The sequence below is a fragment of the Astatotilapia calliptera genome, chromosome 11 (assembly GCF_900246225.1).
Source record: "Astatotilapia calliptera chromosome 11, fAstCal1.2, whole genome shotgun sequence".
NCBI classification, from domain to species: Eukaryota; Metazoa; Chordata; class Actinopteri; order Cichliformes; family Cichlidae; genus Astatotilapia; species Astatotilapia calliptera.
The window spans coordinates 20,532,232-20,557,354 of NC_039312.1; the positions used below are offsets into that span (position 1 = coordinate 20,532,232).

Here is a 25,123-nt window from a genome sequence, read left to right on the forward strand (position 1 = left end):
GGACGTGTGTATGCCTGCCCAGCTAAGCCTAGGGACAGTCAGGCATATAAAACACACACACACGCACACACGCGCGCACGCGCGCGCGCGCGCGCACACACACACACGCACTGCCTCCTGCCTTTTCCCTGAAGTCTTGGGCCTCTGAAGCAGCTAACCCAGGCTGCGCTCCATGCCTGCTCGAGGGAAGCCCTCTCCTGCTGAGGCCACAATCCCGTCGACACCCCACGATCTGGACTTTATCCATTCCATCTGTGAGTTTGTTTTCTAAAGTTACCTGTCTAGGACCACAGCTATAAGCAGACACCACAAGATTAGACTTACTGATAAGATTGTAGTAATTCTTTACTATCTGACAAAACATGCCTAGACAGCAATACCCTTAAAGACCTCGTGCATCTTTCTGCAGAACATTCTCAAGCGATCAAAGGACAAGTAGTAAAACAATCAGATCCAAAATGATGTTTAATACACAATATTTAGTTCTTTTGTGTTGAAGCAACCTATGTGCATCTGTATGCTTACAGCTCAGTGAACAAGCTGGTTTACAGTGCATAATAACAAACCAGCAACTACAGACGTCACAAAGAGAAGCAACACTGCCTAAGAGTGACACATAGCAGTGTTACAAAAGAACAACAACTTAAAAAAACAAAACAACAGTTGCTGAAATCTGTATGAATCTCCTTTAAGTCTTGGATTAATTTTTAGTTATAGGAAATAAAAAATTATAGTACTTGTGATCTAGTAGTACTTTAAATGATTATTTCTACAACTACTTGTAAGAAGGAAATTTTGTCTGCTTTTCCCACTAAAGTTTCTGTAGAGCTGGTTACTAGTTATTTCTCCGATTACTGTTTCATATACCGGACAAACGTCTAGTTTAAGCATGATCGCGCGTTAATCCAAATCCATGGTTTTTTTTTGAAAACAAAATACTTAAAACAAATTAAAACGAGTGCTAAGATAGTATTGCTTATATGATAAGGTAGAGGTAATTATGATCTGCCAACACTTGAAACACCGTACTGTAGCGTTTTCTACCATATTTTCTTAAACAAAGCAAAAACAATTTTTATATTTACTTTCGTTTCTATAAAGTTATCAGTTTACTACGAGTAGGGCCGGGCTGTTGTTTTCGTGAGCAGCTGGAGAGCGCGTCTCCAGTGGGGCGGGGACTTCACTGGTGACACCACGACGGGGCGGAGCTTCTGCAATACAAAATAGAGTTGCGCTTCTGTGATACAGTCAAGACCTACAACAGCGTGTAGTGAGAAGCGTTACTTTGCACTACTTACTACACACAGCGCGTAAAATCCTCAGTTGGTTTCCGTGCGCGCATTAACATCTTCCATAAGTGAAGTCCTTTAAACGTCAGTTACCGCTTTAAAGGTGTTCATTGTTCCTTTCGGAGAAGAGAAGCTATGGATGTGGTGTGTCTGCTGTGTTTGGTGCTGACCATCGGTTCTTGGTTTGCCTCCGCGGAAAGACACAGCGTCTACTGGAACAGCTCGAACGCAAAGTAAGTGCTGATCTGTGCTTTGGTGTAGTGTTATAGGGGATGTTCAGTGCAGCATGGGAAGCCAAGTGAGTGGTGTACTGGGTCAATCATACTGTCTGGTGTTTCCCAGTTTGTCCAGAGGGGAATGACGGTAACATCCTACTTTCTTAAGTTTGACACATGTAAAGTCTTATCCTACATACTCGCATCCGCGGACTTGCCATGCTTTCTTCATATGTCAATTAAAGATCTCTGTGGCTTTAGAGTGCTACAGCACCCAGCAGCAGATGGATGTAAAAGCAGAAGACTGTGAGCAAGTGCCTGGACAGATTCGTCACTATATTTAACCGCAACGCATAGACACAGACATACTCTAATAGTAAAAAATAGACCGACGAGTATGAACTTGGCCAGTGCTGTCTGCAGGGTTTGCACCTGTGTGCACTGTGCGTGTCATGGAAAGATGACTCTATTAAGCAATAAAAACGAGTTAATTCCCTAATATATTTACAAAGATACGGCATCAGGCAATTTAAAGAGGTTTTTCATTGGAGAGGAGAGATGGTGAGTCACACAGAGAGGGGCGCATATTGCTGATTAGTTTGTTTTGAGGTCAGAAATGTAATGGTATCCGACCACTCAGCGGGATCGATCGGGCCTGACATATCGCAGCGCGATTTATTGAGCTTTTAGCGTGGAGCGGGTGATCCCGACGTTTGAAAGACGGTATTATTTTAAAACCGAGCTGAAACAGAAGGACGCTCTGCGAGGTTCTGCTGCCGAGATAGGTCGATTAAAATCCACCACAGAGAAGAAACAAGGGCAAAAGCCATTATGGCTTTTTAGTCAGATTAGCTTACATTTCTAATTGCCCTTTAACATTGTTAATAGACGCGGGGCTAAAAAGAGCCCTGCAGCATGGAAAACAATTGTCCCGATAATTGGATAAGAAGTCTAATGGAAAAGTCCTGTCGTCACGAGGACTGTTAGTGTCATAAGTTAGTCCGTGTGTGAGTCAACAGACCAGGTTTGACCCACCTGAGTTATACACCTGAGTCACTACAAACCAGGGAGGGAGTCATGTTCAGGTGGGACAGGAGGTAAAGGTAACTTCACAGAAGGAAACTTGTAACCAGAGTCTTCCAGTCAGTTCCACATAAAGGACAGAAACTGGATCTCGGAGGCTTACTTCAAATAAGAAAGGCTGGAGGGGGAAAGGAGGCAGAGAGAGAGAGAGAGCAAGAGAGATTAGGGTGGTCTAATACAAAGTCAGATCTTATGTCTGCTGTTTTTAATCCAACTCTGCACTATTTTTGCTCCAGAAAGGGAGTTGCATAACTAGAAGAAAAATCACAATATAACACTAATCCCAAATGTGCCACATGGCTAAACATAGACTCTGACAAAGACAGACAAACGGGCAGAGATAAGCTTCATAGAACAGTTAATGGATCAGAGACACTTGTGGATATATTCTGCTTCTACTCTGGCACACTTTCGCTTGCTTATTGTCTGTCTCTAAAACACATTTTCACAGGGAGTGGAACTAAACCCCCATTCCACTTATTTTTATTTTTCTCATATTTTACAGTCTGATTTCTATTAGCCCCTCAGTCCATCATCCCCTCGGCTCTACATCACCATCCCCCAATTCACTCTCACTCCTCCTCCTTCTTCTCTTCGCTCTTCCATCGTCTCGCAGTCCTGTGATTTCCTGCCCGACTAAAAGCCCACCTGCCTACTACTGTCCCCAGTGATCTATCAGTCACCTGTTCAGAGGATTAAGTAGACCCATCAGCGACCTTTGGTGGAAGTGGGCCGTGGATAATTGATGCTAATTGATTCTTGGTAGGATTGTGAGCAGCAGTGATCTGTCTTAGGTGGAGGACAGTGACCAGATGGCAGTAGCCTGCCCACTCATATAGAGATATGAAGAAACCGGTAACACCTTAGGTGTGCGTGTTTGCCTCTTAATACAATCTGTATGTGTACTCATGTGTAAGCGTGACTTAATGATTATTGCTTAATCCTTCACTTCAAGTCTTTTTAGGGACTTGATTCAGTGTTTTTGTTTGTGTATCGTTTTCTTACACGACAGGTGGCGAGGCATGTTTTTCACAGTCTGGTCTGGTCTTGTTTTTACGCTACTTGTCTCTACCTGTGTCAGCTTTATTAGTGTGTGTGTGTGTGTGTGTGTGTGTGTGTGTGTGTGTGTGTGTGAGAGAGAGAGAAAGAGGGAGAGATTTAACTTCCTGGCTTTTAACAGGAAGCAATTATGTTTTTGTTGTGAACTGACAGTTCACGGATTGTTTCTGGGTCTTCGGAGTTCACGTGTCTCGGCGTCAGAGCAAAACAGGGAGTGACCGGTTACCATAAGCACCCTCACCGAGACGTGATAAATGTGTGACTCGCACTTCCACACACTGGGGGGCATAAGGGGGACGACTTCGCTGTTAATATTAGCCACAGCCAGCATTCCACCCCGCTGTTACTATACTCAACTCTGTCAGCTGTGCATGAGTGTGTGTCTGTGTGTTTCTCTGCCTTGTACCTGTGTGTTCCTCTTCTCCATCTTTCCACTCCTACTCCTCTCTTTTAACAGTTGGGTCTTCTCCCAGACTGGCCGCTAGCCTCAAGCCCTCCTTTTCTCTCTACTTACTGATTCAAGCACATTCGAGATCGCCTCATTTTTAAATCCAAATATGGATGATAGCGACACACTACTCCGCTGCATCCTTTTAATCTTTCATATCTGAGTTGTTTGGCTGCCTTCATCCATCTCCAGTGGCATGGGTTTGTGTCCCATGCCTCTGCTATCTGTGCAAATATCTTTATCAGGAGTTTGGTGTAATGTTATATTCTGTTTATCTCAGCCTGTGTCTGGCTCAGCCTGCCTTCACTGTTATTGATGCAGCCAGGCCTGCCTGTACATGTACACGTTGCCTGCAGTTTTAGGTGAACGGGGTCAATGTACTCCCACCTCCTTTTAAATCCCAACTATTACACACTTCGCCCCCCTCCTCTCATCACCCTTCTCCCTCTCTTTCGCTCTCTGTCGTGTCTGGTTGTTGGGCTGTAATCTCACCAGAATGGGAACACACACATACGCACACACACTAACATCGAGTACAGACAGCTTGTAATCTGACCATCTGACCCAGAACACCCGACACAAAACCATCATCCTGGAATATTCATTCTATGTATATGCCCCTGGGATCCTGTGATGTAACGCTTCTCTGTTTTTCTGTTTTTGTGTGTGTGTGTGTGTGTGTGTGTGTGTGTGTGTGTGTGTGTGTGTGTGTGTGTGTGTGTGTGTGTGTGGATTAGTGGGTAATTGTTAGAATGTATGTAAATTACTTAAAACCTTTATTTGTCACATTGCATCATTCCCACAATAATCTCCCAGATGGGATCCATCAGAACAATCAATTTCCAGCAATATCTCAGTTTAGCTTTACATGATTCTTGCCCCATCGTTATCAGGAGGCTTTGTGCCTATTCCCTGCTGATATAACTGTCCTCTTACCTAATGTGCTTATAAATGTTCTCGCATATCTTCACACATGATAGCACCGAAGCACCTGGGGTGATTTAGTTACCATAGTTTACAACAACAGTATATATTGTTTCTTAGGTTTGTTTTCGGGCTTTTTTTTTGCATCACGTCTGCAGACTCATCTGTTTTACTCTCTGCTCTTCCTCTCTGCTCCTTATCTGTAGTCCAGATTTCCTTCCCCCCTCCCCTTTCTCTACCAGTCCCCCCTCATCCTCACAGACCTTCCTCTGTTTTTGCCCCAGTAGTTTTCCATCAGAGGAGAACGAAGCACCTATCAGCTCCCGTTCTGCTAACATTAGAGAGGCCTGTTTTCGCCCGGTGTTATCGTCCTAAGCATGGGCAAGCACGCGTATGTGTACACTGCTCATTCATAGAATTTCAGACATACCGTGACCAGTGCTGCCCACTTGAAGCTCACTAGCGCCCCCCCTAAGGCTGACTCACCAGCAGATATACTTCAGCTCATGTTCTTGCAGATGGTTTATTTTGCATCAGTTAAAACTTATTTCATTTTTTTTTTTAATTAAAAAAAGTTAAATATTTGATGTAAATTCTTAGAAGTTAGTGAACTTGTGCCCTCTCTCCCTCAGCTAAACGGGCCAACAGATTAACTCTACATGACCTCCAGCATATTAAACCAAGCATGATACCATTTGGCCTCTTTCTATTCATCACAGACAGAATAGGAGGCTACCAAAAAGGAGGGGACCGGTGAAAAGAGAAAAAGGAGGCGGGAAAGAGGCCTGGGCGCAGGGTGAGAGAAGGGTGAAAGGGATTTGTGTTGAGAAATTAGCCTGGATGAAGAGCTCTGGTATATTATGTCAGCATTAAGAGACAGGACAAATAGAAGATGGAGGGTGGGGGTGGGGGCTAAATTTGCAAGAATAAAAGAGAGGCAGACGGAGGGAGGAGAGGCCGGACAGTGATGGATGAAGGGAGGGAAGAAGTTTAGAAGTGAATAAGTGAGAAAGGCCATTGTTGACAGTTTTAAAGGCTCTCATCCTGCAAAAGGATTGCTTCATATATGAACACACATTTCTTGAAACTGCTTAAAATGTAATCATTTTATCGACATCAGGTTGTATTTGCACATAGTGGGGAAAGAAATCCCCCGTGGTTATTGTTTTTATTGTAATACAATGAGATATAGAAAGAAGGGAGTAGATTACACAGGAAGCTGCAGTAATATAGGAAGACTTTTCATTTTATATTAGATTGGCTCTAATGGAGCTGCCCACTAGTGAGCAGCTAAACCCATTAGAACCACTGACAGCTCCTCACGCCCGTGTGAAAGGAGGTGTGAATCTGTCATACCACAGCAAATTAATCGGGTATTAAGTGTACACCTCAAAGTAAAAGTGTGTAAGAGTGGGGCTGGAAATTTGATGAGCGCGCCTTGTGAGAACACTGTAAACTATCCGAACTGCAGCCCCCACCCCCCCTCGCCCCCTCTGCTGTGACATTCCTGTGTGTGTGTGTGTACACTTACTACTGATTACCTGAGGAGCAAATGGAAGAAGAGGGGGGAGTGGTGCGTGTGTTTGATGTTTCAGACGTGCAGACTCTCTTCGTGACTCTGTTTTTGTGTGTGTGAAACATATATCTTCGGTGCTGACTCGGATGCTAGTGCGGGTGAGAAGTGGCGACCCTGAACTGTAACCTTTTGACCTGGCTGCCAGTTTGCGACTTTCCCCAGACGGACAGTGAAAGACAGACTCCTTGTGTCAGTAGTTTGAGCGAGCCCAGAGCGAGCTCAGGGGGACAAATGGTGGGAAGGGCTGTAGAAGGGAGACAGGAAGGGGGGGGGGAGCCAACAGCAGAGCAAAGACAATTGCAAAACTTCAAAGCTTTAGTGACTAGAAGTGTTGCAAAAGTCACCTGCAGTAAGGAGCAGTAATAACTATTCTGTTTTGTACCTTCACGACACATGCACCGCAATCAGAGTAACTTTGTATTGAGGAATGACCTGCAGAAAAGGAAGACTAGAGCCACCTTCAACCTTTGCTGTTTACCCATACCTCAGTCTCATGCAGGAAAACGCACACACACACAAACACACACACGCACAAGAGGCTCCAACAGACCTTGATAAACAGATGTGCTCATAAGCCCGGGGCATGAGACGCCCTGGATAAGGGGTCTTCAGAGAATCCCTCTCCCTTGAAAACACAGACACACAAAGCAATAGGCGGGAAGAAGAAGATGCAATGTGGAAAGTAGGTTTGCGACAGCTCACACACCTGGCTCTCCGTCTCATAGAGGACATAGTTATCACATTAACGCGACTCTCACTCTCCCGAGAACTGCCAGTCAGAGGCTAGTGTAGACGCGGGGAGATGCTAGAGTGCAGAGCTTTGATGAATGAAGACGTAAAGAGGGTGGTGGAGTTGAAGACGGAGCGAATTCAGTGGGCACGAATAGGTGGAGATTTAAAGAAAAAAAAAAGAAGCATTAATTGAAATTAAAATAATACAGAAGTGTGAGAAGGTTTTATTAAACCACCAAAATCAGCCACTGGGACACACATTAGACACGTAAACAGCAGCCAGGGTAGTGAAAGCTCCATAGGGGTTAAGGTAGAAGGGGTTGAAGGGGCCGTGTAGCCTTCAGGCATTCTGTCTTTGGGGAGGGAAAGGGTATAATTACATCCCATTCATTCCTCCTCCCCTCCTTTTCAGGAGAACACATTGGCCCCAGACCCCTAACAGCTTTTAATTAGCCAGACCAATGGTGGCGAGGAGGAGGGGAAGTGAGGAGGTGAAGAGAAGAATAAAAGGAGAGTTTTCTTAAAAGCATGAGCCGTGAATGAAATTAGCAACAAAATCTATCTGTTTTGTTGGCTTTTGACAAGCCCGTTTTCACATGGAGGTCGGCCAGACCGCTAACAAGGACACACTGTGGGGAAAAAGGTGTATCCTATACAATTTAAAACTACTCGTTACTTCAGAGGGAACCACTAGAGACCTCCAAATGTCTTGTTTTACCCAACCCTGTTATTACTGGTTTGACTGAAGAAAACAGTAGAGAGGAGCAACATGAGAGGCACGGCTTATTTGGCTAATTAGGCTGCTACAGATGTGTCTTTTCATTTCAGTAAAGCACTTGCCCTTGTAGACCCAAGACACACACACAGTCGCAGATAAACACACAAACAAAGGCGTACACACCTGCACAGAAGTGTACACACTTACAAAGGGCCTTTTCAGAGAGAAAGCTCAGGGTAGTGATCAGCTTATTAGCCCTGGAAAACAAGTATAGAGCTGTGCTCAGCTAACAAAGCGTGTTTTGACAGGTAGGTCAGCACTAACCCATACACACACGCACACAATGCACACAAACAGTTACGCACACACAGAGGCAGGAAGAAGGGGTTAGAGGCCCTCATTTTGGAGCCAGGGTGTCTGTGACTTGGTCAGGGGTGTCCTGACGGGAGCCACAACAACGGGAGGGGAAGAAGGGGGAGGGTCTCAGAGGCACCGCGTCTCGCTTTGATGACAGGACACGCACATAAACAGGGGTTGTTTTGTTGTCACTCTCACTCCGCGCAACATGTGAGACGCAAGCGTCCACAAGCAGTTGCTCATAAGAACAGATTGAATTTGCGGATTAGAGCTTTTATCCCTGAGGATGTCATGGAAGTAATGTGCAAATATCAGTCTTTCTTCACCTCCTGGTTGATGGCGAGATTTGTGCACAGGCCAGCTGCACTTCGCACGCATGATGAAACTGAAAGGTTGGAGTTCATTAAAATCTCTTTCCCCTTTGCGCCGATAAATCTGGTCCTAATGGATTAGTAGCTTATTTTTTAACAAATAGTAAGAGTTTTACTACAGTGAAGCTTTTTTTTTTTTTTTTTTTTCCCTATATCCTCGCTGAACATCGTCACCACTTAATGTGCAGTGAGACTTTACAGGAAATATACTTATTTTTCTACCGCCTCTCCATACTTCATTAGGACTCCCGGGGCGAAACAAGCATAGGAAGTGAGCACAAAAAGGAGCCGGGGAGGCTTAAAAGAAGCCACAAAACTAAATGAAGGGTAAAGATGAAAAGGGAAAGAAAAAGAGTGAGATAGTCTGGCTCCCCACCTAGTCTCTCTGTGTCTTTGAGGAAATCAGAGAAAAAGAAGATAGAGATAGAGGCGGCAAATTAGCCAGAAAAGTCACGGCAGGAGCTCCGCCACAGATGGACAAACATTCAGGTGAAGAAATTAATGAGACAGAAACCAGAGAAGAGCTTAAAAACACTTGACAGAAAGACTCAGTGAGCTGTACCGAGAGGAAAGTGGACCGAAAGAGAAAGTGGGAAGAAAAAACTCCCCAAAAGATTGTTGGAGCTGAGCTGTCATGTGTAATTTAGTTTCAAGCAAGTGCATCTCACCCAAAGGGAAGAGAGAGAAAGAGAAGGTGTGCGAGTGTGTGGGATGGTGGGATGGGCTGTGTACGATTCTGGGTGTGTTTTCTCGCCCCAAAACAAATTGAACAAGTCCAGCCTGATCAGCCTCTTTCTAATTCTGTTGCTCAGACAGGTTTGCACAAGCACACAGAAAAACACATCCTCACACGGCATCACCCAGCTTTACCTGTCTGTTTATTTGTGTTATTCATGTCTCTAAGACTCTTTTCAGTTGCCGCACGTGTCTGTGTTTAACTAGTCCTCATCAATATCCAGAACACATCCAGCGTATTATCTGCTCTGCTGGGTGTGTGTCGAAAACAACAGATGAGATCCGCCTCTGTTACTCATTTTGGAAAACTGGGTGAGGACATTTGTCAGTAACCTCGTGTCTCTTTCTGTCTCCCCTGTAGCTTTCAGTGGAATGAGTATACGGTGGAAGTGCGCATCAATGACTATCTGGACATCATCTGCCCTCACTACACCCACGACGAGGTGCCGTCGCATGCAGCTGAGCGTTACGTGCTGTACATGGTGGAGAGAGAGGACTACGAGGTGTGCAAGCCTCACTCCTTCGATCAGCTCCGCTGGGAGTGCTCGCGGCCCTTCGCTCCTCATGCTCCCGAAAAATTCTCGGAGAAGTTTCAACGCTTCACCCCCTTCACCCTGGGAAAGGAGTTCCGTCAGGGAGAGAGCTATTATTATATCTGTAAGTATCTTTAATGATATTTCTGCTCAGTCTTCTGTGGTTAGAGGAAGGTTCCTTGTGTTAAACTTTTCCCTCTGTCTCACTTTGTCAGCAAAGCCAATGCATCACCATGGGAAAGACTGTCTGCGGCTGAGAGTGGATGTAGTTGGACATAAAGGCTCTGGAAAGAATCACTATGACAAATCCAAAGCACGTGAAACAGAAAAAATCTTGGAAGGAGAAAAAGTGAATTTCCTTGCTACAGGAGGAGTTCACAACCCCTCTAACCGTCTCCCAGCAGGTGAGCATTCTTTAAAAAATAGATTCCAGACATAGAAAATAATCACAGCGGTGCTGTGACTAAGACCAGCTCAGCTGGGTGTGTTTACCATCCCTGAGTGATGAAATCCTGTCCTAACGGTCCTTCCCATCTCTTCTCTCAGATGACCCTGCTGCGATGGAGCCAAATGTCCAGAGGAGTGTCGGCAACTCTGCAGCACAGCTGATCTCTCGTTCACTTCTTTTTGCCCTGATCCCAGTCTTATTAGCCCTGATGCTACACTAAAGGCAGTGAAAGCTCCACAACAGAGACATTACTAACCCGATGCTGGTCACCGGGACGTGAACGATCAGAGATTCTTTTTATACAGACTTTTTTTATACGAGCATGGACAGTGTGTGTTGTTCAGCGTGCGCTTGATGTGGTTTTTGTGTGTGTGAATGTGGAGCGTGGATCGCTCCAAAATAAAAAAGAGGACCTCAGAGACTTTTTTTTTTTTACTTTATTTTGAGGATTGAAATTCTCACTTATGACCATTTAAGCTGAACATTTTTGTTTTTTCATTATGAACGAAGTCGCAAACAGAACGATCCAAATGCTTTGTTATAAATCGACGGCAGCAAGATTACATTATCCTCACTGTCACGTGTCAACACATTTTCATAGCACTGGTACAGCTGTGCGTTTCATTAGTGAACTCTCTTTTTCTTCCTCTACATGTAGAGAAACTATTGATATTGTGTATTGTTGTCGGCAGCTGCCACAATATGTAGGATAATGTAGGATATTTGCCATGTTGTGTTGCACTCAACTCCTCGTTATAATGCTCCACATTTCTAAAGTTATCTGACATGTTATCAGTGGTAACGCAACCTGAGAAAACAGATGCTCTAACGGTGCAGCAGTGGTTCTCGCCCCGATTTCTGGCTTTTAGTGATGTCTATTGGTGCTCATGCTGATGAAATCTTTTCATGTAACCACAATTAAAAATGTATTCCAAGAACCTAAAGATATGCATATACTAAAAAAAAAAAGATGCAGTGATATTTATGTTTTTGTTAAGTCCTCATCTGTCAATTACACGGTTTCATGTGATGTTGTGAGCCAATGTTGAGAGCCACTGAACAAAACAAAGACAAACTCAGCATCTTCAGCACTTATTCACTCATTTCTATTGTTTCGACTGTATCATGGTACACTGGCTGATGTTTGCAGATGTTGCCCCACTCGCACTTCCTGAAACCTCAAACTGAAGGTATCTCCCAGAATACATTTTTTTTGTCTTTTTTTTTTTTTGCTTGTGTCATTTTGTAAATGTTTATATGTACATTTGTACATACAGAAAACTATATGAAACTGTTTTAAGATGTGAAAAATCTTTAGTGAAATAAAAATGTGATGTAATCCAAAAAGAAGAAAAAGATCTGTCTGTTTTTTATCATAACTTATTTTGGATCTTGATAACCCGCTGAGATCATCGAGATTTGGATGGATGACACAATATTTTGGCAGAGCCATCTATCCTCTGTCCGTCTCCACATTTCCACCCCCATGTCTTTCCCAGCCTCTCGTCTCTGCCCTCTCCTGCTTTCATCTCCTCTGATACAACATACCCGGGCTTAGATTTCAGACTCAAAACCAAACATGGACTAAGAGGGGGACAAAAAAAACACCCAAGAACCCAGAGAGAGGGAGGCCCACAAGCGAACTGACAGCTGGGTGTGAAAGTGTCACTCTCACCTCCTTGCTCATACTCTTTCACTCTTTTTTTGCCCTGTTTTTGCCCTTTCTTTTTCTTCTCTGAACATCGCCTTTTGAGGAAAAGCTGAACATCCGTCCACACAGCTGTATGTTGGAATGAGGAGAAAACAAACCTCAGAGCTGACTGAAAACTGTCAAAACTCACCGTTCCTTGTAAAACCGCACAACATACACACTCAAAATCAGAACATTAGAACTGAGCTGTTTGCTTTTCCGTGATAACGTCATAGCTTAAATTCAATGCAGATGATCACAGAGTCTCAGGTATCTTGTGCAATGCTGCACCCACAAATGTGTACAGTAGGATAAAGCAGGACATCATTCAACTGTGCCTGATGGGATGGATTAAATATGGTAGTCTCCACCGCTTTGATGTCTCGGTTCAACATTATGTCAGGCATTATGTGAAAAAGTAAATGTATGCTTTATAATACAAAAAATGTTCCTTTAGCTGTGCAAATACCATAAACCAAAAGTGAGCTTTCAGATTAGTTCGAGGACAAGCTTTTAAAAACATGGCATAAAACTGTAGAAACATCATTTTAAGGTTTTATTCCAGTGCAGTAAATCTGAGTATCGCAGTAAAGTCAATGAAAATTCTACTAAAATACAATACTTGAAGTTTAAAATTGTGATTTACTACATATGACAAGAAGTTTTTGAAATATAAATCATTTGGGCACTTAATTACATTTACATGTACAACTACTCATTAACACATTTAGGCAAGGTGACATGCTAAAGTTCAAACTGAGCATCAGGTCTGAGTATTTCACAAACTGCTGATCTACTGGGATTTTCCCACATAAGGTTCACAGACAAAGGTCCAAAAATTAAAAAAAAAAAAAAAACCCATTGAACAGCAGCACAAGAGGTCAGAGAAGAATGGACAGACAGGAAGGCAACAGTAACACAAATAATCACTTGTTACACCCAATATGCAGAAGAGCATCTCTAATTGCACAACACATCAAGTCTTGAAGCAGATGGGCTACAGCAGCAGAAGACCGCACAGGGTGCCACTCCTGTCAGCTAAGAACAGGAAACTGAGGCTAAACTTTGCACATTCTCACCAGAATAGGATGACAAAAGACTGGAAAAATATTGCCGGGGCCGATGTGTCTCAATTTCTGCTACAACATTTGGGTAGTAGAGTCAGAATGTGGCATAAACAAGACGAAAGCATGGATTAATCCCACCTCGTATCACTGATTCAGGGTGCTGGTGGAGGTGTAATGATGTGAGGGGTATTTCTTGGCATATTTTGGGCTCCCTAGAGCTTTCCAGAGTATCACTGCTGATCACATCCATTCCTTTGGGACCACAGTGTGCCCATCTTCTGATGGCTGCTTCCGGCAGAACAATGCACCATGTTAGAAAGCTGAAATGATCTAACACTGGTTTCTTGACCATGACAGTGAGCTCACTGCATTCAAATGGCCTCCACAGTTAAGCCAATAAACGACCTCTGGGATGTGGTGGAACAGGGCATTCACATCATGGATGTGTTGCCAACAAATATGGAGCATTGTGGGATGCTATCATGCCAAAGTGGAGCAAATTTCCAGGATCTTGTTGAATCTATGCCATGAAGAATTTTGCAGCTCTGAATAGAAAAGAGGCAATTTTTTACCAAAGTGACCAGTGAGTGTATTTTACCATCTTTCTTGTCCAAAACTTTAGCTCTTATTTTATGCTTTATCTAATACAAAAGGTCATTAACTTTCACTTAATAAAGGCAGACACGTAAACAGCTTCACTGGCACAACACTCGAAGGAGTCTGAACAGCTCCGATAAAAAACACTGTCACAAAAAGAAAAGGGATTGCAATTTAATAACAAAAAGATCAACCATAAATCAGAAAAAGAAAATTCTTCTAAATCAATATAGCAATGACCTTCAAGTGAAGAAAAATGTGTGAAAAGACTAAATGTCAAACAGATGCAAAGCTAAAACTAAAAGCTAAAGACTAAAGAAGAAGGGTGAAAATTATACACCAGAGACTGCTGAGAAAGGTCAAGTTTTGAAATGTCTAGAGTGACAAAGCAGCTCGGCTCTGACAGCTGTACACAGGAGGGAGCAGTCAGGTGACGATGGGGGAGTGGGCGAGGTGGGGTGGTTGGGCAAGAAGGGTCAAAGAAAAGTTAATGAGCAAACTTTAGATGATTCGTATTAAATTTACCCCGAGAGACGAACAATAAGTGAAAGTTTTAATGCACAACTTTTAAATATGAATCTTAATTCTTGGATGTAATATCCATGAAATGACACCCAGCACGCTGACTAGTTGAAAAATGATGCATATGAGATAAAATTAATCAAATAACACTGGTGCACCCCAGTGGAGTGCATAATTAATTTTTCAGTTTAAACAGTGAAATCATCTCATTTTGAAAGTATAAAATCCAGCATATTTGCCTGGATCCACACACTGACTGTTCTGTGTGATATCAAGCTACAAGCATGTGATATGGGATTGGAACAATGATGTAATGATGAGACGCTTTTTTTCTCCTCCTTCTTCTTATCATAGGCTAATAATTGGGTTTTCTTTTTTGACTGTGCTACTGGAATACAGGGTGAAAAACAAATGTGTGATTCACAGAAAGGAGAAACTGGAAAGAAAGACTGATGCATTATGTGAAGCAGTGGAAAAGCTTGCCTTATTTTCCTATTCTGTGCATCAGCCTAGTGTTATACTTCCACAAGGTGAGATATAACAAAAAATGAAAACATCAAATTGCTCCCAGTGTGATCTTTTCATTTGGAGAACCCGTATCTTCAGCGTCCCTTTAATAACTACTGTACGAATGCTTGATGATTTTTCTGGGATGTTGAAAGCTTGTAAAAGTGGGTGCACGATTTGTACTGTTCCAGTTATAATGTTCTGTTCATGGTGTGAAACCTGACATCTAATACAGCTTTTTAAAGAGTCTTGTCATGGTTTCCAGACCCAAAGAGGACAAACATCTAAGATTTCCTAATCTTGAGTTTAATACTGTCTGATAATAATCTTAGTGTCTGTAATAGGCTCAAATATCTTGGACATCTTATTACAGATCAAATGACGGGTATTGATATTGCACAAGAAAAACCTCCACTTATCAAATTTAAGACTTTAATAAACCACAATTATCAGCTGTCGAGACAATTTTCACATTTTAAAGACTTTTTATTTATTTCTTTTTTTGTGCTTATTTTACTTGATCTTTGTTTTTACTTTGTGACTTTGCGGGTCAACATGCTGGAAGCAGCCATCAGAAGATGGGTTCACTGTAGTCATGAAGGGATGGAGATGCTCAGCAATAATACTCACGTAGCTGCGGTGCTTAAACAAAGCTCAGATGTTAGTAAGGGTGTTCTGGCAAAGAAATGTCTCCACACCATTACACCAGCAGCAGCAGCATGAACCAATGATATAAGGCTGGCAGGATCCATGCTTGCAAGCTGTTGACGCCAGATTCTGACCCTATCCTCTGGAAATTGCAGCAGAAATCAAAACTCATCAGAGCAGACAACATTTTCCAATCGTCTGTTGCCCAATTTTGGTGAACCCATGTGAACTGTACTCTCTGTTGTCTGTTCTTAGGTGTGGCACCTGGTGTAGACTTCTGCTGCTGAAGCTTATACGCTTGAAAGTTTGACGTTTGTGTATTTAGAGATTTAGACCTGCTTTTCTGCTCTCCTATCAGCTTCTCCGTAAACCCTACTGATGGTTGTGTGGTCAAATTCTAGCAGATCAGACAAGTCACCTACAAAAGTTTTATGTTCAAAAACTTGAACATCACACTTAAATCATCCGCCCCTCCCATTCTGATGCTCACTTTGAACTTCCGCAGGTCTTGGCCGTGTCTACATGCATACATGCATTCATCCAAAGCCAATTACAGACCCACAGAAGACATCCATCCCATCCATTCGCTTCCGCTTGTCCTTTTCAGGGTCGCGGGGGGCGCTGGAGCCTATCCCAGCTGTCATAGGGCGAGAGGCGGGGTACACCCTGGACAGGTCGCCAGTCTGTCGCAGGGCTAACACACAGGGACAGACAATCATTCGCACTCACATTCATTCGCACATTCACACCTAGTGACAATTTGGATTATCCAATTAACCTATCCCCACAAGCTGCATGTCTTTGGACGGTGGGAGGAAGCCGGAGTACCCGGAGAGAACCCACGCAAACACGGGGAGAACATGCAAACTCCACACAGAAAGACCCCGGCCTGATGGTGGAATTGAACTCAGGACCTTCTTGCTGTGCGGCAACAGTGCTAACCACCGTGCTGCCCCCACAGAAGACATATAAAGTTAAATGCGTGTGTAAAATCGGAGCCTTCCGGGTCGGGAAATACTGAATGTTTTCATGCTCGCTGACTGCTGAAAAGCTTTGAATAAACTGTACGAGTGCCATGAGCTTTCCCACATCCGTGTCCCTCTGGCAGTCACTCGTAAAATTCTTGCAACGTAATCACGTCCAGCGCTACGTTCCTTATCGTTTCAGCACCCTATTGGACCAGCCCTTTGAGCCTATAGCCAATCAGAGGACAGGAACCAGGAGGGCACTGATTGCAAATACGGAAATACAGTGAGAGCATCCGCGTCGTTATATTTACCTTTCATCTCAGGCAGTTTAAGAGTTTGTGATTAAAAGGAGACTGTGCACAAAGCACGTATTTTTCCCCCGCTCTATGGATTTGTTGTCGCTTCTGTCATGGGCCTGCATCGTGTTCACAGTCGGGATGTTCTCGACTGGACTGTAAGTTTAAATGATCGTTAATTGCATGCATCTATGTTTTATCTTACTTCCTGCTCTAACTTTGTAAGGATGGGAGAAAGTACGAAGAAAGCAAGATCCCACTGAGACAGGATGGAGATTTTCTGAACTGCTTGCACTTGGTAGCATCACAACAACTTTATAGTGAAGGAATGCGAGAAAGTACTAACACTGAACATGGAGTTATTGGTTTAAATTGCTATTAGCATCTCCAGCCTATTCTTTTGTTTTTTATTCTTTCTCTGTGTGTGTGTATGTGCATGCGTGTGTGTGTGTGTTTCTAGGACCGACCTGAAAAAGATGCGAGAATCCAAAAGTACAGACAATATCCAGTTTCTCCCTTTCCTCACCACGTGCCTCAAGTGAGTTTCTCTTTCCGCTTTTGCATAATTCACTGTGATGCATCATCACTAATGTTCCTGTTGTTTCTATAGTAACCTTGGTTGGATGTATTATGGGATTCTGAAGAGAGATCAGACGATTATCCTGGTCAACATCATTGGTGCTCTTCTCCAGATACTTTACATCATCATGTACTTCCGCTACACGAAGCAGAGGGTCAGCATAGTCAGACCTGTCATAAAGCGCTCTCCTTACTTGCAGCTGGATCTTTAATTTATCTGTCTCTGTATTTGTTGGTTTCAGAGGTTAGTGTCCTCCCAGACCCTTGCAGCAGGGATTGTACTGATCTGCGGTTGGCTCTACTTCACCATGTTTCTTACTGATGGAGACATTCGTCTCAGCCAGCTGGGACTCACCTGCAGCGTGGTCACCGTCAGCATGTACCTGTCACCGCTCACCGACCTGGTACAATTCACACCACAGACAAACACAACATACAGGCAGCGTGTAGAACGTCGCCTGTGTTTGTTTTCTCTCACTGAACTGAATAATATTTCAGAACATGATCTGGAAATCAGTTACATTTGGATGATAGTACCTAAAAACTCACCTTAATGAGTTTTATATTGTAAAGGTAAAACTTTTAGTAGTAGAGAGAAAATCCTACTAACAACAGCAAGGGTGTGGAGGAAGAACTGTCTTTTTAACAGGAAGACATCACACAGCAAGCGAGTCGATTTGCACAATACTGCGAATCGCTTCCTATGTTGATGCAGCTTAAGGGCTCCAGCCCTAATTATAATCTTTATCAAAAAGTGAAGTTTATTTTTATTTTTAGCACATTTAAAAACAACAAAAGTGCTTTACGAATAAAGTAATCAAATTGGATAAAACCGAGTTAATGACACAGTTAAAAAAAGGAAACCCGAATTTAAAAGAAACACATTTAAAAGTACTCAGAACTCATTTTGATTTAAAAGCCAAACAATTTCTTTTTTAAAAAAGGAAAGTTTAATCTTAAAGGTAAAGAGGGTGTCTGTCTCCTCAACCCAAACTGTGAGCTGATTCCACAGAAGAGCATCTTAAAAGCTGAGGAATCTGTCTCCCATTCTACTTTTAAATGCTCCAGGAACCCGGCTGGTTTAGCTCAGTGCATTGAGGCAAGGCGAGGCAAGTTTATTTGTATAGCACAATTCAACAACAAGGTGATCCAAAGTGCTTTACAGAGACATTAGAAACAAAAACAAATAAAAAGCATGATTTAAAATTGATTAAAACAAGCAAACAAACAAACTAACTAATTAACAAACAAACAAACAAACAAAACAGTATATAAAATCAAAAGAGATAAAATCAGAACAGTAGATAAAATCATTAGTTAAAATGTAAGTTTTGAAATTTAAGCTTAAGTGTGGATTTGGTGTTTTATTCAAATGCAGCTGAGAACAGGTAGAGCAGGCAACCCATACGGCTGAGAGCGGTCAGCCTGGGTTCAAGTCCGACCCGCGGCCGCATGTCTCTCCTCTTCTCGCTGTCCTTTCTTCACTGCACTGAAGAAGGCCAAAAAAAGTATTTAAAAAATGCCCCAGGAACCACAAGTAAGCTAGCAGTCTGTGAGGAAGATATGATGAGGCTTGATCATTTAGATGGCATTTTAATTAAACTTTGGATTCAACACGGAGCCGCTGAAAAACATATAACATTTTTCATTTTACTCATAGCAATATTGCAAAGACTAAAGAAAGCAATGTTATTTGTTTAACGTACATGGTATTTGTTTAATGTGCACGGTTGAAGGCAATGTCCTGGTAAGAAATGACTCTAAGATTCCTCACAGTGTTACTACAGGCCAAAGTAAAGCCATCCAGAGCTTAGTGTGAAACCTCAGCATTTTTCAAATGAAGTAGAATCAGAAAAATATTTATAAAAACTAGTGTGCATATGGGGATAATTAATAGCATACCAAACGGATACTATTTTTGTTCAGTTAATGAAGTCAGTTTGCAGTTTGCTGCTTCATTTCCAGTAAATGGTGATGGGCTTAGCTGGTAAATGTTTTTTGGTTTTGTTTTCACTTTTGTTTTGTTTTGGTTTTCCATCCTTTCCAGTTTAGCCTGTCCTATATGTTACTACATAATTCTCATATCCATTAATTAAATTTTTCAGGACATAATAAAAACACTAGATTGGGGGGAAATTAATTTTTGCTAAAAGCCATATGAGAAACTGGGACTGCTGTATAGGGCTGCACCAATAAGCTTATAAAGATATACAATTAGTATTGAGTTCAAATTTTGGACCCCTCAAAAACAGTCCCAGTTTCTGTTGGGAAAATTAATTCCCTTCCTCTGCACTATATAAAGTCAGCCACTGGGGGCAAAAGTCATTTTGTAAAGTAATTGTTTTTAATCTCCCCACAAACTCTGAGGTCCTCGAGGAGCCCAGAAATGGGACTGGCTATGAGTCTTAAAAGATTTACATATGCCGATCTTACACATGCACGGCACCTGTGAGCTTTCTTAGAACTTACCCAAAGGAGATTCTTGTGATAATGCAAAACCCAGCAGAGTCTGATCAGGTGTTAAACAGTATTTAATCTGCCAGGATCAAAGTCCACGTAACATCTGTTTTCACTGATATGAGAGTCAGTGTCATGTGCTCTGCCTTCTGCACACTCTACCCAGGCAGTACCCTAAATCAAACTGAATATTTACAACAGTGAAGAAGTGTCTCTGTGGTGTCATTATTAACACATTTGGCTAACACGTGAAAGAGCTAAGCCATCAAAGCCTCAGTGGGGGCATCAGTAAGACTTGTATTATGATACAGCATAGCAGATTACGATGAACACCTATCTAAAAACTGATGCCGTGTCTCCTGATGATACACCCAAGGGGCAGCATTTAAAGGCTAAAGAAGGTTAGTCCCAGGATCGAGCCATGTGGTGTGCCACAGCTATTATAATAATTCTCGTTCAGAGCAACAACAATATCTCTATCCAAACTACTGAAGAACATTTGCACATAAGTCCAGACGTTCCTGTGCTACATGAGAACATCTCAACAATTGGGTGTTACACTAAAAACAGTCATTTGACAGGTGGTTGGATTCAAAAGGACTTTCCTTCAACCAGAGGCATCAGAAAAGTAGATCTTTAATAGCATATATTGTGTGCGCTTTACTGCACACCTCCCCCCTCAACTAAAAGTTAGTAGATGAAAAGTGTCGTAATCAACGAAGTGTTTGATTGGTCGGTCGACCTCCACAGTGAACTCAGAATGATGACACTCGCTCGCACATGGACAGTGTCAGTTTCATGTCTTGTGCCTGCAGTTAATAGATTAGAAATGTCAGGCAGGAAATCTAAAGGGTTGAGAGGGTAAAGAACAGCCCCACGAAGCAAATACTCCTCTACTATGTGCCAACCTCAAACAGCATAGTATACTATTTGAAACTTGAAACTCCACTAGTAGCGGACTCCTTGGTGGTTGTTGCTGCTCATTCAGAATCATTATTGCTTTTTCCATTAACAGGCAGCCCACACAGTGCTTGCCCTTGTACAATTCATATATTATAGGCTTGTTAGTGTGGTCATATTTTTCTGTAATGTAGCACAGCATTAATAGTGTTACATTGTTTCTTATTCTTTGAACTCAAATTATTTGTGAGTCACTTCAAACATTTATTTAAAAGATTCTATTGAACCTAACCTTGCAGCAGCGAGTTAAATAATTAGTTGAACTAATGGCTGCTACTAGGAAGATTTTTGTTTGGGTAAACCTTTTTGCAATATAGACTTACTGGACAATTTATTAGGTACCCCTTGCTACTTTTCCCTTTAGAACTGCCTTAATTCTTCATGGTATAGATTCAACAGGGTGCTGGAAATACTCCTCTGAGATCTTTCTCCATATTGACATGTTAGCATCACACAGTTGCTGCAGATTTGTTGGTTTCACATCTGTGATGTACTATTGGTTTGAGATCTGGTGACTGTGAGTACAGTGAACTCATTGTCATCTTTAAGAAAGCAATTTGAGATGATTTAAACTTTGTGGCATGGGGTGTTATACTGCTGGAAGCAGCCATGGGCACACTGTGATCATAAAGGTGGTCAGCAACAATACTCAGGCAGGCTGTGGCGATTAAATCCTTAATTGATTCCAAGGTGGCCAGAGGGTACAAGAAAGTCCCCTACACTGTTATACCCCCACCAGCTTGAACCTTTGACATAAGGTTCGACATGTTTTACATTTAAAGATATTCTTCTGCGTGCCTTGGTTGTAATGGGTGTTTCCTTCTTATCAGCCCAAATCAGTCTGTCCATTCTCCTGACATCAACAAGGCACTCAGAGAAAATATCCAGTCAGCAGGAATTTTCTTTCTCATACCATTCAAGCCTTAGAGATGGTTGTTTGGGAAAATCCAAGAAGATCAGCAGAGTCTGAAATATTCAGACCACCCTGTCTGGCACCAACAACCATGCCATATTCAAAGTCACTTAAATCACCTTTCTTCCCCACTGTGATGCTCAGTTTGAACTTCAGCAGTCATGTTGATAATGTCTGCGTGGGTAAATACACCAAGTTGCTACGATATGATTGGTTGGTTAGATGTTTGCGTTAATAAGCATTTATATAGATGTATCTAATATAGTGGCAGGTGATTGTGTACATGCATTACAGTTCATAGTACCCTCACTGTATTCATGATAACACTGATTGTGTTTAGTATCTACAATAGGAACCTCATATCTTCTCATTTCCTGAACGTGTTCCTCGTTGAACCCACTGCACCGGCAGCAGCTGCTCACTTTAATTCATCTGCTCACATCATCTCAGTCTGCATGTTCAGCTATGCAGTGAAGGGATAAATCCCCTGTTCTCACTCTTTCCTTTTGTCACTGTATTTGATCTTCTGGTTCCGTCTTCTATCCTGTTCGTCTCCTTCCCTCCATCTGCCTCACAGCACCGAATGACCCCCAGTCAGCTTCCTGCCTTTCTTTCCCTCATCTGTCTTCCTGTTATTCCCAGTTTCTGTCTTGTGTGTTCCCTGGCCCTTTGGTTCCATTATGTTTTCTGCTATATATGCATATATAAAATGATGTAGGCACTGCACAAATTACTTAAAATCCAAAGCTGCCTGCTTAAAGATCATTTTTGTTTTTTTAAATTACAGGTTGGGAATGTGGTGACATTTCTAAGCCAAAATTGAATTAAAAAAAAAACTCCAACAAGCAGCCAGATAATGTATACTTTAAACTAACCCAGAGGACAACTAAATATGTTGTCAAAGTAAAACAAAGCTATAAATGTAAATTTACTGCCTAAGCTCTTAATTTAAAACACTCATAGGTTTCCTTTGCCCTGAGTTATCAACACTTTAGTTAAGTTCTCTTTCGGGTTTCGGTACCTTCAAATAAAATGGAGTACAGTGTGTCATCTGACCACTTTAGAAGTACCCAGTGTTTATATCACTTCCAAATGGCCCCTTTTAAAAGCAGCATGAAGAGTCTGCCAGTCATAAAGTGGCGCAAGACACAATAGTTAAAATGTGGGCAAAGCAGTGCACACTTACTCCTTCCGGCATTGGAAGTGTGTGACAATGTAGCTGTGGGAACGTCTATAGAGAGCACTTCTGAAGAGGCATGCTGGTGTGTTGATATTTGAATAGAGTAATTCTCTCTCTCAGGGGTCATCACTGAAGGCACCTTTCATGTAGCAGTTGGTAATTCGATCCCTTGTAAATATTAAAAACTGTAATAATCCAGCTTTGAAGTGTATGTTAATGGCATCCCTCCTCCTCTCTGCCTTTGCAGGTAGAGATCGTGCGTAGTGGTAACGTGCAGTGCTTGTCCTTCCCTCTGACTGTAGCCACCTTCTTCACTTCAACCTCCTGGGTCTTCTACGGCCTTCAGCTGAGCGACTACTATATTGTGGTAAGACATCATGAATACGCACTTGGATACCTGTAAGCTCAGCTGTCAGTGTTGTGTGAGGATTGAAGCGATAACATGTTTTTTTTTTTTCTTCTTCTTCCTTGTTTTGCTTGTTTTCCAGGTTCCAAACACACCGGGTATTTTCACTAGCCTCATCAGATTTTATCTATTTTGGAAATTTGCGTCAGTCAATCAAGGTTCGCCTTCCTACAAACCCGTGCACATATGATGTTGACAGTTGAAAAATTCATCTTCACGGATGGACGGTTGGCAACAAAGCTTTAGAGTTACATGTTGGAACAAACTCAGCGAGTGACTCGACGTGTAAAGTGTTTTGTTTACTTTTTGGGGGGGAAGAATAATGTGGACTTTTACTCAGCTGAGAGTAAATTTCACGATGTCTTTAATATGATTCAACTGTTACTGTTCTGCGGATAGTTGTTAGACATGTTACTACGTGTCTCTCTCTGTGTCTCTCTCTGTGTCTCTAAGTGCCTTCTTTTAGGTAATGTTTGCCATTAAAGATTTATGTGAATTTTTAGAGGTTAAAAACGTATATATTGTACAGTGGTTAGCACTGTTGCCTCACAGCAGAGAGGTGCTGGTTTGGATGCACTGGCAAGCTGGGGCCTTTCTTGTGGAGTTGATCTTTGGGTGCTCTGGCCTGTTTCCTTCCACAGTCCAGAGATGCACTCATTTGTTTAACTGGGGATTCTAAATTGGCGATAGGTGTGAATGTTTAGTGGGATTTATACCTCTGATTTAAATCTACTCCATAACGTCATAATCACAAATTCTTCTTAAACCCTGCACCCTAACCAATGTGCACCTCCCTAGAAATGTAATGTAAAATGTGATGCCAATTATTGAACCAACTGGAAGAGAATGGATAAGCTCAAAACTAAAAGTTTACTGCCAACTAGTGTCTTGGAGGTGAAATTGCAGACTTCTGCGAGCACACTACACAGAAGTACGAATGCTAACAGCAGCGTTAGCCAATTGCTTAGGCTATGCTGTTTTATGTTTTAGACTCTGAAGTATAAATTAAGCTTTTTCCCTGCGATAGACTGGCGACCTCTTCAGGGTGTACCTCATCTCTCACATATGACAGTCTCCAGCTTCCCTGAAAGCCTGAATGGATATATAACAGCACATGCAGTTTGTTACAGTTATATTTAAAAAAAGGAAAAATATTGTAAAGGAAGAAATTTATGTCCATTTTCTGCTGGACAAACAATGTGTTTTATCATTAAATAATGAAAGGTGCCATATCAATAAATTTTTTTTACCGTAACTGTCACTGTCTGCTGTTTTTTCTCCTTGCTGAGGCTGTACTTGACCCTTTGAAGTAGAGGAATTTGTGCTTTAGTTTGGAGGTTTTGTTTTGGGTTCAGTAACGAGCTTTCATGCATGTGACGAGGTAAGTGTGTATGATTGGAGTGGCAGTGCAGGAGAGACAAAAGCCTGTTTGATGGTGCAGCAGTGCGAATGAGCTTGTTTGTGTGAGCCTGTTGATTTAGTGAGGGCAGCGGTGGGAAAGGCTATGGCAGAGATTCTCATCCTCAGTGTGTGTGTATGTGTGTGTGTGTGTGCATGAATGCTACTTGGACCGCTCTTCCTGAGCTCAAAGAGCTTGCCCCTGACAGAGAACACACATGCACAACAACAAGACAGTATTGTGTTGGAAGCTGAGTGTTATGTAGAGGCAAAGAGAAGACTGGAGGTGGGAGATAAATGAGATATACTTGAAAGAAACGTGGGGGAAATATAAGCAGCAGGTGAAAAAGCAACAAGAAAGGATGTATAAATGAGATGGAGGTAGTAAAGCGTGGGAAAAGAATAAAGGAATTTCACGGATAAATTTAGGTTTGGCTTCTAATAGGT

At 42.2% G+C, this 25,123-nt stretch overlaps 2 protein-coding genes across 2 annotated transcripts; both read left to right on the plus strand.

Annotated features, from left to right (window-relative positions):
* The first annotated feature begins 1,232 nt into the window (after nt 1-1,232).
* efna1b (ephrin-A1b) lies at nt 1,233-11,802 on the plus strand. The gene is made up of 4 exons (XM_026184695.1): nt 1,233-1,522; nt 9,869-10,164; nt 10,256-10,444; nt 10,587-11,802. Exons 1-4 carry the CDS (start codon nt 1,425-1,427, stop codon nt 10,706-10,708), a joined length of 705 nt encoding a protein of 234 aa, XP_026040480.1. The 5' UTR covers nt 1,233-1,424; the 3' UTR covers nt 10,709-11,802.
* A 4,921-nt stretch (nt 11,803-16,723) lies between these two features.
* slc50a1 (solute carrier family 50 member 1) lies at nt 16,724-24,533 on the plus strand. Its single transcript, XM_026184696.1, has 6 exons — nt 16,724-16,941; nt 17,244-17,321; nt 17,394-17,517; nt 17,605-17,766; nt 23,120-23,239; nt 23,361-24,533. The coding sequence occupies exons 1-6, from the start codon at nt 16,874-16,876 to the stop codon at nt 23,466-23,468; spliced, it is 660 nt and encodes a 219-aa protein (XP_026040481.1). The 5' UTR covers nt 16,724-16,873; the 3' UTR covers nt 23,469-24,533.
* Nucleotides 24,534-25,123: the final 590 nt, after the last annotated feature.